The 15,953-nt window shown below is 34.7% G+C and overlaps 1 protein-coding gene across 2 annotated transcripts in view; it reads right to left on the bottom strand.

Moving 5' to 3' along the window:
• Window positions 1–242: 242 nt before the first annotated feature.
• The window catches only part of NMD3 (NMD3 ribosome export adaptor), a 119,925-nt gene continuing 104,214 nt past the window's right edge, over window positions 243–15,953 (bottom strand). For both annotated transcript variants that reach the window (XM_068546193.1, XM_068546192.1), the window contains exons 11-16: window positions 11,104–11,249; window positions 5,326–5,438; window positions 4,451–4,523; window positions 3,075–3,181; window positions 2,079–2,149; window positions 243–1,626 (exon numbers count right to left, since the gene is read on the bottom strand). In XM_068546193.1, the coding sequence (XP_068402294.1) occupies window positions 1,496–1,626; window positions 2,079–2,149; window positions 3,075–3,181; window positions 4,451–4,523; window positions 5,326–5,438; window positions 11,104–11,249 (641 nt within the window). In that variant the 3' untranslated portion in view covers window positions 243–1,495. The remainder of the gene's footprint in view (window positions 1,627–2,078; window positions 2,150–3,074; window positions 3,182–4,450; window positions 4,524–5,325; window positions 5,439–11,103; window positions 11,250–15,953) is intronic.

Raw genomic sequence — 15,953 nt, 5'->3', positions numbered from 1 at the left:
TGGCTAACAGCTTGTCTTTTAGCTATATTCCCTCATCTTGTCACAGCCTTCTTTCAACCAACAGATTTCATTACTCATAAAGACACAACATGAAAACAGGTAAGACTAAATAAGGTGAGTGAGAAATTACATTTTTCAGTGGGAAAGTCATAGGACAAGTACTTAAATAACATTAATTCTACTTCAGAAACCTGCATGAAATTTAAATATGACACCCACATAATCACTTCAAGGACACAAAAAAGGGGGAGAACGTTTTTATTTTCATGCTTTTTAAAGTCTTGACATAGAAGAGGTAAACACAGACCACAGGTAAAAACTTTAAATATGCAGACAGAAGCCACTTTAGAAAGCACAGGCCTTTGTTCAAAACTTCAGAATTATGGAGTCTGATCTTAAAAAAAGGAAAATGTTCCATTTAGCACTTACTCAATTTCCTTATATAGTGGTATATATAGAATTTATGAATTAGCGCTTAGTAAGTCTGATCTTGCTTACAGAAGTAGGATCTTAATACTTCATTTTCAGAACACTTTAAAACCCAGGCCAATGCTTTTCCTTCAAGGATGTGGAAGGCATTCCTCATTCAAATCTGATTCGTGCTTTTATAAAGCATGAAGATCATTTTCATTATTTCATCAACTATATGCTGGATTCTAATACTCTTTTTGAAAGTGATGTGTTCAGTGATAGAAACTTATAAAGAGGGAATTCCTTCTCAGTTTGTAAACCAAAATTTTAAAAGCAAAATCCATGAAGTGATAGGAAGACATTTTTATGACATAAGCAGCTACTTCACTAAGTTGCTGGCACAAGCCAAAACAACAAAGGTACAAATTGTTATTTAACCTTTAAATACTGTTTGCTATAAATCTACAAATATTTTAAATATACTTTCTTCTGCAATGAAAATTAAGATAATCCCCAGCTTAACAGCTTTTGAAGATGTAAATATTACAAATAAAAAAGACAGCTTTCCTACTGAATGTCCAACAATAAACTGAACCCCAAGTTTTCTATCCCAAGGACATAAAAATGATCTAAAGTGGACTAAGTGCATGGCAAGTTCTTATTAAAAATGATTCTTCATATGCTCTTCTACTAAAGCAATCAATATAAAAAGGATGTGAAAGCTTGTTTTCTGCTTGAGGATTTAGGTAACCTCCAAGGAATCACAACTTGTGAGCTTTTAAACCCAGAGCTATAGTATGTGAAAATACTAGTGTCTGATAAAAAAGCAAGCCAATAAAATTCCATACGTAAAATGGCCTAAATATCAGTAATAATTACATTCTGCATTTTTTAATCTAAAACTTCAAAGCCATCAACCTTTATCAGTGCTTCAAGTGAAAAATCAAAATAGTCATATTTATTCAGGTTTAAAACTAAATTTCTCTTCTCTCAATATGAAGGCACAGACAGAATAGACAGTAAAAATTATTTTGTCCAACATCCTGAGCCTACGGATGTGGAAACCACCTACAACATGATCTCATTATGTCATCATCGATTCACCTTCTTCACCAGTAGCATCTGGGGAAATGTGAAGGTCTTCAAGCATCTCAGCCAGACTAATTTGAGGTGCTCCTTCATCATCTGTGTCACCTTCCACAGGAATGGTTGAATCTAAGAAGAAATACAAAGAGGATTTCAAATAAATACAACTATGGAAATATGCAAATACCTGCGCCCAGCAGCATTACTATTATTTAACCATATTATATCCACAGCACTTATATCACATCTAGAGCAGGCATTTAAATATGCATTGAATGACTGAACTTGCATAAATGTATGAATAACTATCCACTTGTATAGGGGTCAGCAAATTGAGGGATCATGCTAGGATGCAAATGGTATCAAATGTGGTATAGTAAACAACATTTTAATAAGTTTTACTGTTGTGCAAGTTTGGGACTTTTTTGGGGGTGGGTGGGTAAATGTTTAGAGTAGTTTTAAAAACACATGATAAAAGTCATTTATGGAATCAGAGTTTAAGATACCAAAATACTCATACTGGGTTAATATATTTATTTACAGAAGCTACAACTTAAATCAAATACTCCTAATTCACCAACCTCTATAAATGTTCACATTTTTTCTAATTGCCTCATCTTCTTCAAGATCTTCAAGGAAATCTTGGTATTGCCTATAGAAGGGTAAAGAAACATTTAAGGTATTTCACCTTTACCAAGAAAGTATGAAGTTAATGTTTTCTTCATTTTCAGCATTATAAGTGTGTTCCAAGTATTAAAATCTTTAAAAATAGTAAATGAAGGTCAAATATGGATGTTAATTAAATACTGACAGGTTTTTAAAAATTCTTTTCTTTCAAAATCACATTATTAAAAAAAATACACACCTGAATATAGGTGACATTAAATATAAGACAGTAAGAAGACTCCTTCATACTTTACCCTCCCCCCCAAAAAATGTATGGCCAAGTTGCAATACACACACTTTAAGACTATAGATGAAATAGTCAAATATGTACTTACAATATCTATTTAACATTATATACTTATATATATGTATTTTAAATTATGAGACTATATTTTAGAAATATTGCTGTTTCCCGCTCACATTTCATGACACAACTTTATTTAAACTTTTCGTTTTTTTATACATCAGTGTCATTAATGTCATCATTAAAGCCACTTTTCTAATCATCCAATAAACTTTTCTGGAACACAGTATCTTCACTTCTCCTTAAGTTGTTTGAAAAACAGCATATTTGGTATCAATGTGCTATTTTCTTTTTATACTAAATCATAAGTACTCATTTGTTATTTCTGACATCCACAAGGTAACTGCTCATTATATTTTCAAATGAATCATCAATAATAACACTGCAATTGTCAGGTCATAACCCAGGAAATAATAACTAAATCTGTGTTAAATGTCATTACATCTGTTCATACTGATCCAAACAACATATTGATAAGAACAGAAAATTAATATTGAGTGCAAGGAGCAAGTGTGTGGTGACTATTTCTTTATGATAAAAAAAACCATAAAGATTTATCATAAGGATTTCCTTTGAGAGAACATATAAAATATAAAGAAAGTGGGACCTTTCATCATCTGTATCCATGTTTTCTCTATCTCTTGCAAGCTCTTTCAGTTTCCAGTTTCTACGACGCTGACGTTTGGTACGGTCATAGCTCTTCTTGATTAACACCTAAAAGTAAGAGAAATATTTGCAAAGTTACAAAAAAAAATGGGAACTAGGTAACAGGACCTCAAAATCCAACAAAATTTTTAAAATGAAAGCTTATGGAAATGCCAGGAAGACACCAAACTAATGACAGTGGTTATACCTTAAGGGAAAGGAGTAGGGATCAAGAAGTGGTGTCAAGAGAACTTCTAACATTTTTATTAAAGTACTTAATATTTTATGAGAATGCATTTAGCCATTATTTGTATAACTGTTAAAATTTATTAACTGAAATTTTCCAGCGACTGAAAATTAAAATTTTTTATACCAAAAATTTCATGTTTCTGGTGGTTTTTTTTCTTCCTTTATACCAAAGTTCAGTTTTCAGCTACCAGTCACATAAATCATTCTGAAACATTATCACAGGCAGACATGTTTTCTCCCTTTCATTCCTACTAATAAGCACTTATAGAATTATATATATATTTTCACAACTGTATATCCTAGAACAATTTAATAAAGTGTGGAATAAATGAAAATAACTTTATAATATAAAATCTATGTAAGACCATTTTGATCTTCTCTTATGACCTTTTTGAAAAATACCTATTTAGACTTACACCAAAACCATGCTTCTATTTCCTAATTTATTAATTAATAAAAGCACAACTGGGTGGTGAGGAGGGGAGCCCTTCTTATACCATGACTTTATTTTTGCCCACAGCTAAAGAGATCAATGTTTATTTTAAAAGATTAAGTTAAGCAAACAGGAGATAGGGTCTTTTCACATTTCACATTCACTGTTGCTCAGGATTCTGATAAACTCATGTTAGAATTTAACAGATTTTTTTCAGAAGTAACATTCTTTCTCTAAGACTTAACACTGTGAAGATTACTTTCAACTACAATTATATTCAAACCTGAATGATGGTTTTAACTCTAAATGCCTTCTTAACAACACATGAAATAAGCTGAGCCTAAAAGAATGAACAGGAATAAATTCTAAAGGTCATCATTTTTAGCTGCAAATTTATTTTTACTCTACAGATACTATCAAGCATTCTGACAGAATGAAAATTTGATTATAAAAGCAACCAAAAAACTCAATAAATCTTGGATATTATCCACTAAGAATTACCTTAAATGAAGGTTTTGCTATTATACCTTAACTGCAATTTCAAAAGAAACCTCTAAATTGATTACTTTCAAAAATGTGAACTCATGCCATCTTACCCATAAGAGTTACATCAATCGTCTCCAACACATGAAAAAGAGGAAAATCTAAAGCCTTACCACATCTGGGACTCTATCTGATTTCATTTTGTTGGCATGCTCATCATTTAAGTTACAGTTGGCCAAATCAAACCTGAAATGAAAACAATGAAACACTTAATGACAAAAACACTTACTCTTTCCATGTAACTTTTTATTTTATAGATGATCACCTAACAGTTCCTCCTAAGATCAAACATTTAATACGCTTTCCCACTTTAGAAGTTTTGCAGTGTACTATACAGTGAACAGGCTTCTACAGATCCTGGTAAAGATAATAATGCACTCTCTCAGTTTCACATGTCATCCATTATTGTCCACCTTACTATACTCTTGTAAAAGAAGCAAAACAGACTTATATATCAGTCTAACATTAGGATTCAGTTACATGGTTCCATTCAGTTTATAGACAACAAAAACAAAACACCCCTCATTCTCTAGTAAAAGGAACTGAAACCCTAAGAGCAAAAATAATGTTTAAGGCATGCTTATAAGCTCTGCATCAGAATGGACTATCCTATGGCTAAAAAGACCCCTTACATGTATAGCTGCCATATTTTAAAAGTGAAATATTTTAACAACAGCATATGCATAATAAAAAACTACCTGCTCCCTCAAAAAACTACAAACATAATCTGATCATACTACTTCAGGGTTCAATTACTCAAAATCTTGTAATAAATGACTCTAAGATAATGGCCAAAATGGAATAACTATGGGCTTCTGTCCAATCAATAATTTCATTTAGTTATCAATAATAAAGTGAGCTATATGGCTCCTAAGAACTCTTAAATTCTTTTTAGGATAAACAACTTTATTTTAGATAGCTTTGCTGGCTCCCAGAGAAACTCTGCAACGCTAGTCGGCAGTTTAAAATACTATAAAATAATACAAACCCCAACACCAGGTCTCCAGGATTTAGAAGATGTCCCAAATGAGTGCGACAAAAATACTGTTTATCTGTATTCATTTCAGATGTTTTCTGTACCCAGACTTCCCCGAGGGTATGCTTAACAGGAAAGAAAATAAACTCTTCAATAATCTAGGCATAACTTAAAAAGCATCTCATAGAAAAGTTAGATACAATGTTGATTTTGGTTTTCCGATTTTCATGTTAAAGACAGAAATTGTTTTATTTTCCAGATCTCTGAAACACTGTCAAAATTAACAAATTACTGAATTATGAGTACAGAAAAAGACTCATAAGTAATTCATAAAATAAATATTTTTGTTAAGATTTTATTCAAGGCTTTTATAAAACATTAACATTGTCACCTAAAAACAGACACATATGTAGAATTTTCAAAAGAAATGTTCTCACAGGGAGATGGGCCAACACAGACTGAGCAAAAAGAATAACTAAAAAAGTAGGGGAATCTTAAATCCAGAAAATATCTTAAGCAACCCCTTGTTTTACACATAAGGTTAAAAAAAACAGGCTTCAGAGAAAATAATCTAGCAATCCCAGCAGCACCACTACCACAACAGAACCCAAATCTTCATCAGTTTTTTCAATGTCTACTATTTTGAGGTGTAACTTTTTTTTAAACTATTTACCATGGAAACATCATCTCAAGTTTGAACTTTTAAAGCAGAAAACCATTAAAGTCCCTTTCCAACATGGAATTTTACAGGCAATTTTAACTGGCATTTCAAACTTCCCGGCTGAATGAAGTATAGCACATGCCAATACCTTTTACTAACAAAAACAGAACCAAGTAAAATGGGATCAAGAGCAAAATACTAAGAATTATAGATAGAATTAAGGAATCTCAACGAGGTGAAAAGAAGAGGTAGAGAGAGAGGAAGAAACTGAAATAACAGACAGGTCCCAGATTTAGGAAAAAACTGGAAAAAAAAATCGAATTACCAGGGAAACACTAAATTCTAGCTAAATGCATATTTTGAAAGCAAAGAAAGTTTTATATATGCCTGAGGGGAAGTGGTGGTGCTTAAATGATAAACGTTTGTTCTTTTTTTTTTTTTTAATAAATTTATTTATTAATTTGTTTTTATTTTTGGCTGTATTGAGTCTTTGTTGCTGCTCAGGGGCTTTCTCTAGTTGAGGCAAGCGGGGGCTACTCTTCGTTGCGGTGCGCGGGCTTCTCATTGTCTTGGCTTCTCTTGTTGCAGAGCACAGGCTCTAGAGCGCAGGCTCAGTTGCTCCACAGCATGTGGGATCTTCCCAGGCCAGGGCTCGAACCCATGTCCCCTGCATTGGCAGGCGGATTCTTAACCACTGCACCACCACGGAAGCCCTAAACGTTTTTTCTTAATCATATTATTAAATTTTCTATTTTAAAGAAAAATATGAAAAGTAATTCTTCCATTCCCATTGATTTTCCCAAGTTATCGGAAGTTTTTTTTGTCTCAAGACACAATATTACCTCAATAGAAATGAGCACTGTTAGTATACAGTTTGGGGGGGGCCTCTAAATACTATTTTATAGTAGAAGAAATCAGACTTACATCCTTGAAGAAACACCTGATTTCAGATATGGGGTAGGAATTACACAATGTGATTTTGGAACACCTAAATGTGGTGTTGTCCCACAAAGTAAGGATGCTTTCAAAGACTAGGAAAGTCATGTCAAAAGGACAAAGGAATAGACCTATATCTATTAAGGAAATTGAGTCAATAATTAGTAAAATAGAAAGCACCAGGCCCTGATGGATTCACTAGTGAATTCTAGCAAACATTTAAGGTAGAAATTATACCATTCCTCTAGAATCTTTTCCAGAAGGCAGAAACAGAGGGAATACTTCCTAACTCATTTACAAGGTCAACATTACCTTAAAACCAGTACCAGACAAAGACATTACAAGGAAAGTAATCTACAGACCAATCTCTCATGAACACAGATTCAAAAATCCTCAACAAAACATAAAAGAACTGTACACCATTACCAAGTGGGATTTAACCCATGTATGCAAGGCTGGTTCAACATGTGAAAATCAAATTAATGTAGCCCATCAATCATATCAACATGTTAAAAAGGAAAAAAAATCACATGATGATATCAATAAAGAAAAAGCATTTGACAAAATCCAACACCCATTCATGATAAAAAAAAAAAAAGCCTCTCAGTAAACTAGAAATAGAGGGGAACTTCTCCACCTGATAAAGAATATCTATTAAAAAAAAAAAAAACCTTAAACCTAACATTATACTTAATGGTGAGAAACTTGCAGCTTTCCCACTAAGATCAGGTACAAGGCAAGAATGTCCCCTCTCACTACTCATTTTCAATATCCTACTGGAAACCCTAGCTAATACAAAAGATAAGAAAAGGAAATGAAAGGTAAATAAATTGGAAAGGAAAAAATAAACTTATCTTTGCAGATGACATGGTCATCTACATAGAAAATTTAAACGGACCAAAGAGCTCCCAGAATATAGCAAGGATAATTATAGGATACAAGGTTATAAACGAAAGTCACTTTCCTATATACCAACATAAAAAAGTGGAATTTGAATTTTAAAAAAACCGTTTACATTAGCACCCCTATAAAAATGAAATACTTAGGTGTAAATCTAACCAAATATGTATAAGATCTGTATGAGGAAAACCACAAAACTCTGATGAACAAAATCAAAGAACTAAAACAGAGAGATGTTCCATGTTCACAGACAGGAAAACTCAATACTGTCAAGATGTAAGTTCTGCCCAACTTGACCTACAGATTCATGCAATTCCAATCAAAATCCCAACAAGTTTAGCCACAGAGGCATAATTACAGCATAAGGAATATGGTCAGTAATACTGTAATAACTTTGTATGGGGACAGATGGTAACTAGACTTATCAGGGTGATCATTTCATAATGCATGAAAATATCAAATCACTTGTGTAGTACACCTGAAAATAACATACTGTTGTATGTCAACTATGTTTCGATTAAAAAAAAATTCCAATAAGATAGTCTGTGGATATCGACAACTGCTTTTAAAGTTATACCGAGACAAGAGATTCTGAACAGTCAACACAATTTTGAAGGAGAAGAACAAAGTTGTAGGACTGACACTACCCAACTTGAAGACTTACTATAATGCTACAGTAATCATGACAGAGTGGTACTGACAAAAGAATAAACAAATATTATACATCAATGGAACAAAATAAGAGAGCCCAGAAATATACCCAAATAAATACAGTCAACTGATCTTTGACAAGGGAGCAAAGGCAATACAATGGAACAAAGACAGTCTTTTCAACTAATGGTGCTAGAATAACTGGACATTGACACGCAAAAAAAAAAAAAAAAAAAAGTCAATCTGGACACAAACCTCACACCCTTCACAAAAATTAACTCAAAATGGATCATAGATCTAAGTGTACAACACACAACCATAAAACTCCTAGAAGATAACAAAGGAGAAAATCTAGCTGAACTTGGGTTTGGCAATGACTTTTTCAATACAGTAACAAAGGCAAGATCCATGAAAGAATAGTTGATAACCTGGACTTCATTAAAATTAGAAACTTCTGCTCTATGAAAGACAATGTCAAGAGAATAAGATGATAAACCACACTGGGAGAAAATATTTGCAAAAAACATATCTGACAAAGGACTTTTAACCAAAATATACAAATAACTCTTAAAACTCAAAAAGAAGAAAACAACTTGATTAAAAAATGGGTCAAAGACCTTAACAGACACCTCACCGAAACAGACATACAGATGGCAAATAAGCATAAGAAAATACTCCTCATCATGTGTCATCAGGGAAATACAAATTAAAATGACAATGAGATACTACTATATACCTATTAGGAAGGCCCTAAACACTGACAAATCCAAAATCCTGTCATCAAATGTTGGTAAAGATGTGGAGCAACAGGAACTCTCACACGTTATTGGTGGGAATGCAAGATGATGCCACCACTATGGAAGACAGTTTGGCAGTTTCTTACAAAACTAAACATACTCTTACCAAATGATCCAACAAACATGCTGCTTGGTATTTACACAAAGAAGCTGAAAACCCATGCCCACACAAAAACATGCAAAAGAATGTTTATAGCAACTTTATTGATAACTGCCAAAACTTGGAAGCAACCAATATGTTCTTCAGTCGGTGAATGAGTAAACTGTGGCACATCAAAACAATATTATTTGGCACTTAAAAAAAAAAGAGCTATTAAGCCGTGAAAATACATGGAGAAAATTTAAATGCACATTACTAAGTGAAAGAAGCCAATATGAAAAGACTGTATGAGTCCAATTATATGACACTCTGGAAAAGGCAAAACTATACAGACAGTATCAAAAAAAAAAAAAAATCAGTGATTGCCAGGGGTTAGGAGTGAGGGAAGGATGAACAGGCAGAGCACGGAGGATTTTAAGGGCAGTGAAAATATCCGGCATGATATCATAGTGATGGATACATGTCACTATACATTTGTCCAAACCCATAGAAAGTACAATACCAAGAGGGAATCCTAATGTAAAATATGGACATTGGGTGATTATACTGTGTCGATGTAGATTCATCAATTGTAACAAATGTACCACTCTTTTGGCAGGAGAAGGGCATTTGATAATGGCGGAGGCTATGCATATGTGGAGGCAAGGAGTATACAGGAAATCTTTTACCTCCTCTTAATTCTGCTGTGAACCTAAAAGTGCTCTAAAAAAATAAGCCATTAAAAAAAATTTTTTTGAAGGAAATAGAAACTATTCTGAAGGGGCTCCTACTGGCTACATTTGAGGCGATCTGAGAGGGAGGGAGGGAGGGAGGAAGGAAGAAGGGAGGCAGGGTAGTAGCAAAAGGAAAAGAATTCATAAATTACAATGGAGAGACCTGGCTATCAGATAAACAGTCAAACATTACTTGCCTCTTGATATATCATAAAAGGTACATAGCATCACCTCTGAAATGTTCTGCCAAAAAAAAAAATTAACCTAAACTTAAATAAGACTTTAGATCCATTTTCCAGTTTAAAGGAACTATAAGAGATTACAAAGCAAGTTAAATGACATCATGAGGAAACAATAAGACTAGATCCACAAGATAAATAAATGCCTTAGTTGCATTAGGAAGTTGGTATCATAAAAAAAAGAATTAGAAAAAAAAAGGGGGGGCTGTTATTAAATATTTAAGAGGTACAATATTCACATTCAATATACAGTCCCCAACTAGACACTGGTTTGAACAAACCATAAAAGGCACTTTGGGACAAATAAGGAAATCTGGCAAACTATGCAGTTTATATGTATGATAGTACTTTGATTATACAGAAAATGTTTCTATGTTTTAGAGATGATTATTGAAGTATTCAGTATTTACTGATGATATATATATTTAATTCAAAATATTTGAAATTTTTTAAAAAGCACAAGAGGGTTAAGCTTGTCATTTGGTCTTTCTGTACAAAAGGAAAGGAAATGCTTTTTCATAATAGTATTTTTTTAATTTTTCCAATATTAAAGAGAAAAAGTTAACTTACTAGATAGTGCAAGTCTGATAGTTTTCACCACAATGACCACACGTTAAAAGCAAATGGCATACAAACACAGAATGCATTTTTAACTGAATGTGCTGGTTAGCTTCTTTGGAACCACATTTTGGAATTACCAACAAATTTAAAAAATAAAGATACAAAAAAAAGAGAGAGGGACACTAAAACAGTAAGTTGGGGGCTAGGGAGAGGTAAGCAGGATGGAACTTACCTTTTTTGATATCATTCCAGCACCTGCATTGCGTTTTAGATCTCGGACTATGCTGCATTCCATAACAATAAACTCCTCTAGCTGTTTGGGATGGCATAAACTATTGAAAGGATGACTCCAAAAAGTGTTGCCATCAATATCTGCAACTAAGAATAAACAAAGAGCATTAAAGAACAAAAGAACTGAAGTATTTCAAAAGCCATCAAATGCAGTCCCAGGTGAATGCCCAGAGTGTCCGAGCCCGCTTCCAGGGTTTCAGCAGCAGCAACCCATGAGGTGGATTTCAGATACTCAGACTCCACCTATACTTTCACCTACATTGGCGGCCCCAGAAGCCATGTGGCTGACAGGGTCTTGGTGCTCCAGCCGGGTGTCAGGTCTGTGACTCTGAGGTGGGAGACCCGAGTTCAGGACACTGGTCCACCAGAAACCTCCCGACTCCACGTAATATCAAATGGCGAAAACTCTCTCAGAGATCTCCATCTCAACGCTAAGACCCAGCTCGACTCAACGACCAGCAAGCTACAGTGCTGGACACCCTATGCCAAACAACTAGCAAGACAGGAACACAACCCCACCCATTAGCAGAGAGGCTGCCTAAAATCATAATAAGGTAACAGGCACCCCAAAACACACCCCAGACGCAGCACTGCCCTGGACAATATCCAGCTTTATCCACCAGAACACAGGCACCAGTGCCCTCCACCAGGAAGCCTACACAACCCACTGGACCAACCTTAGCCACTGGGGGCAGACACCAAAAACAACGGGAACTATGAACCTGCAGCCTGCGAAAAGGAGACCCCAAATACAGTAAGTTAAGCAAAACGAGAAGACAGAGTAACACACAGCAGATGAAGGAGCAAGGTAAAAACCCACCAGACCAAACAAATGAAGAGGAAATAGGCAGTCTACCTGAAAAACAAGTTCAGAGTAATGATAGTAAAGATGATCCAAAATCTTGGAAAGAGAACGGAGAAAATACAAGAAATGTTTAACACGGACCTAGAAGAACTAAAGAGCAAACAAACAATGATGAACAATACAATAAATGAAATTAAAAATTCTCTCGAAGGAATCAACAGCAGAAAAACTGAGGCATAAGAACAGATGAGTGACCTGGAAGATAAAACAGTGGAAATAACTACTGCAGAGCAGAATAAAGAAAAAAGAATGAAAAGAATTGAGGACAGGCTCAGAGACCTCTGGGACAACATTAAATGCACCAACATTCGAATTATAGGGGTCCCAGAAGAAGAAGAGAAAAAGAAAGGGACTGAGAAAATATTTGAAGAGATTATAGTTGAAAACTTCCCTAATATGGGAAAAGAAATAGTCAACCCAGTCCAGGAAGGTCCCATACAGGATAAATCCAAGGATGGTCCCATACAGGATAAATCCAAGGAGAGACAGTCCAAGACACATATTAATCAAACTATCAAAACTTAAATACAAATAAAAAATATTAAAAGCACCAAGGGAAAAACAACAAATAACATACAGAATCCTCATAAGGTAAACAGCTGATCTTTCAGCAGAAACTCTGCAAGCCAGAAGGGAGTGGCAGGACATATTTAAAGTGATGAAACGGAAAAACCTACAACCAAGATTACTATACCCAGCAAGGATCTCAGATTCGATGGAGAAATTAAAACCTTTACAGACAAGCAAAAGCTAAAAGAGAATTCAGCACCACCAAACCAGCTTTACAACAAATGCTAAGGAACTTCTCTGCACAGGAAACACAAGAGAAGGAAAAGACCTACAATAACAAACCCGAAACAATTAAGAAAATGGGAATAGGAACATACATATCAATAATTACCTTAAATGTAAACGGATTAAATGCTCCAACCAAAAGACATACACTGGCTGAATGGATACAAAAACAAGACCCATATATATGCTGTCTACAAGAGACCCACTTCAGACCTAGGGACACATACAGACTGAAAGTGAGGGGATGGAAAAAGATATTCCATGCAAATGGGAAATCAAAAGAAAGCTGGAGTAGCAATTCTCATATCAGACAAAATAGACTGCAAAATAAAGACTATTACAAGAGACAAAGAAGGACACTACATAATGACCAAGGGATCGATCCAAGAAGAAGATATAACAATTGTAAATATTTATGCACCCAACATAGGAGCACCTCAATACATAAGGCAAATGTTAACAGCCATAAAAGGGGAAACTGACAGTAACACAATCACAGTAGGGGACTTTAACACCTCACTTTCACCAATGGACAGATCACCCAAAATGAAAATAAATAAGGAAACACAAGCTTTAAATGATACATTAAACGAGATGGACTTAATTGATATTTATGGGACATTCCATCCAAAAACAACAGAATACACTTTCTTCTCAAGTGTTCATGGAACATTCTCCAGGATAGATCATACTTGGGTCACAAACCAAGCCTTGGTAAATTTAAGAAAACTGAAATCATATCAAGTATCTTTTCCGACCACAACATTATGAGACTAGATGTCAATTACAGGAAAAAAAATCTATAAAAAATAGAAACACATGGAGGCTAAACAATACACTACTTAATAACCAAGAGATCACTGAAGAAATCAAAGAGGAAATCAAAAAATACCTAGAAACAAATGACAATGAAGACACGACCACCCAAAATCTATGGGATGCAGCAAAAGCAGTTCTAAGAGGGAAGTTTACAGTAATACAATCCTACCTTAAGAAACAAGAAACATCTCAAATAAACAACCTAACCTTACACCTAAAGCAATTAGAGAAAGAAGAACAAAAAAAACCCCAATGTTAGAAGGAAAGAAATCATAAAGATCAGATCAGAAATAAATAAAAAAGAAATGAAGGAAACGACAGCAAACATCAATAAAACTAAAAGCTGCTTCTTTGCAAAGATAAACAAAATTGATAAACCATTAGCCAGACTCATCTAGAAAAAAAGAGAGAAGACTCAAATCAATAGAACTAGAAATGAAAAAGGAGAAGTAACAACTGACACTGCAGAAATACAAAGGATCATGAGATTACTGCAAGCAACTATATGCCAATAAAATGGACAATTTGGAAGAAATGGACAAATTCTTAGAAAAGCACAACCTTCCAAGACTGAACCAGGAAGAAATAGAAAATATAAACAGACCAATCACAAGCACTGAAATTGAAACTGTGATTAAAAATCTTCCAACAAACAAAAGCCCAGGACCACATGGCTTCATAGATGAATTCTATCAGACATTTAGAGAAGAGCTAACACCTATCCTTCTCAAACTCTTCCAAAATATAGCAGAGGGAGGAACACTCCCAAACTCATTCTATGAGGCCACCATCACCCTGATACCAAAACCAGAGAAAGATATCACAAAAAAAGAAAACTACAGGCCAATATCACTGATAAACGTAGATGCAAAAATCCTCAACAAAATACTAGCAAACAGAATCCAACAGCACATTGAAAGGATCATACACCATGACCAAGTGGGGTTTATCCCAGGAATGCAAGGATTCTTCAATATACACAAATCAATCAATGTGATACACCATATTAACAAATTGAAGGATAAAAACCATATGATCATCTCAATACATGCAGAAATGGCTTTTGACAAAATTCAACACCCATTTATGATAAAAACCCTCCAGAAAGTAGGCATAGAGGGAACTTACCCGAATGTAATAAAGGCCGTCTATGACAAACCCACAGCCAACATCGTTCTCAACGGTGAAAAACTGAAACCATTTCCACTAAGATCAGGAACAAGACAAGGTTGCCCACTCTTACCACTATTATTCAACATAGTTTTAGAAGTTTTAGCCACAGCAATCAGAGAAGAAAAAGAAATAAAAGGAATCCGAATCGGACAAGAACAAGTAAAACTGTCACTGTTTGCAGATGACATGATACTATACATAGAGAATCCTAAAGATGCTACCAGGAAAGTACTAGAGCTAATCAATGGATTTGGTAAAGTAGCAGGATACAAAATTAATGCACAGAAATCTCTTGCATTCCTATACACTAATGGTGAAAAATCTGAAAGACAAATTAAGGAAACACTCCCATTTATCACAACTATGGTAGAACTACCATACGACCCAGCAATCCCACTACTGGGCATATACCCTGAGAAAACCACAATTCAGAAAGAGTCATGTACCACAATGTTCACTGCAGCTCTATTTACAATAGCCAGGACATGGAAGCAACCTTAGTGTCCATCGACAGACGAATGGATAAAGAAGATGTGGCACATATATACAATGGAATATTACTCAGCCATAAAAAGAAACGAAATGGAGGTATTTGTAGTGGGTGGATGGAGTTAGAGTCTGTCATACAGAGTGAAGTAAGTCAGAAAAAGAAAAACAAATACAGTATGCTATCACATATATATGGAATCAAAAAAAAAAAAACAGTCCTGAAGAACCTAGGAGCAGGACAGGAATAAAGACGCAGACATAGAGAATGGACTTGAGGACACGGGGAGGGGGAAAGGTAAGCTGGGACAAAGTGAGAGAGTGCCATGGACATATATACACTACCAAATGTAAAAGAGATAGCTAGTGGGAAGCAGCTGCATAGCACAGGGAGATCAGCTCGGTGCTTTGTGACCACACAGAGGGGTGGGATAGGGAGGGTGTGAGGGAGACACAAGAGGGAGGAGATATGGGGATATATGTATATGTATAGCTGATTCACTTTGTTATAAAGCAGAAACTAACACACCATTGTAAAGCAATTATACTCTAAATGGAATACAACTAATAAAAATTTAAAAGTTCCCAGAAATCTTTCTTCAAACAAAAAAATACAAGGATAACTTATTAAAAGCTTTAAAAATTCCAGTATT

The sequence above is a fragment of the Eschrichtius robustus genome, chromosome 6 (assembly GCF_028021215.1).
Source record: "Eschrichtius robustus isolate mEscRob2 chromosome 6, mEscRob2.pri, whole genome shotgun sequence".
Classification (NCBI taxonomy): domain Eukaryota; kingdom Metazoa; phylum Chordata; class Mammalia; order Artiodactyla; family Eschrichtiidae; genus Eschrichtius; species Eschrichtius robustus.
Note: the sequence above shows the minus strand (reverse complement) of the source record. Positions and strands in the feature narration are given on the sequence as shown.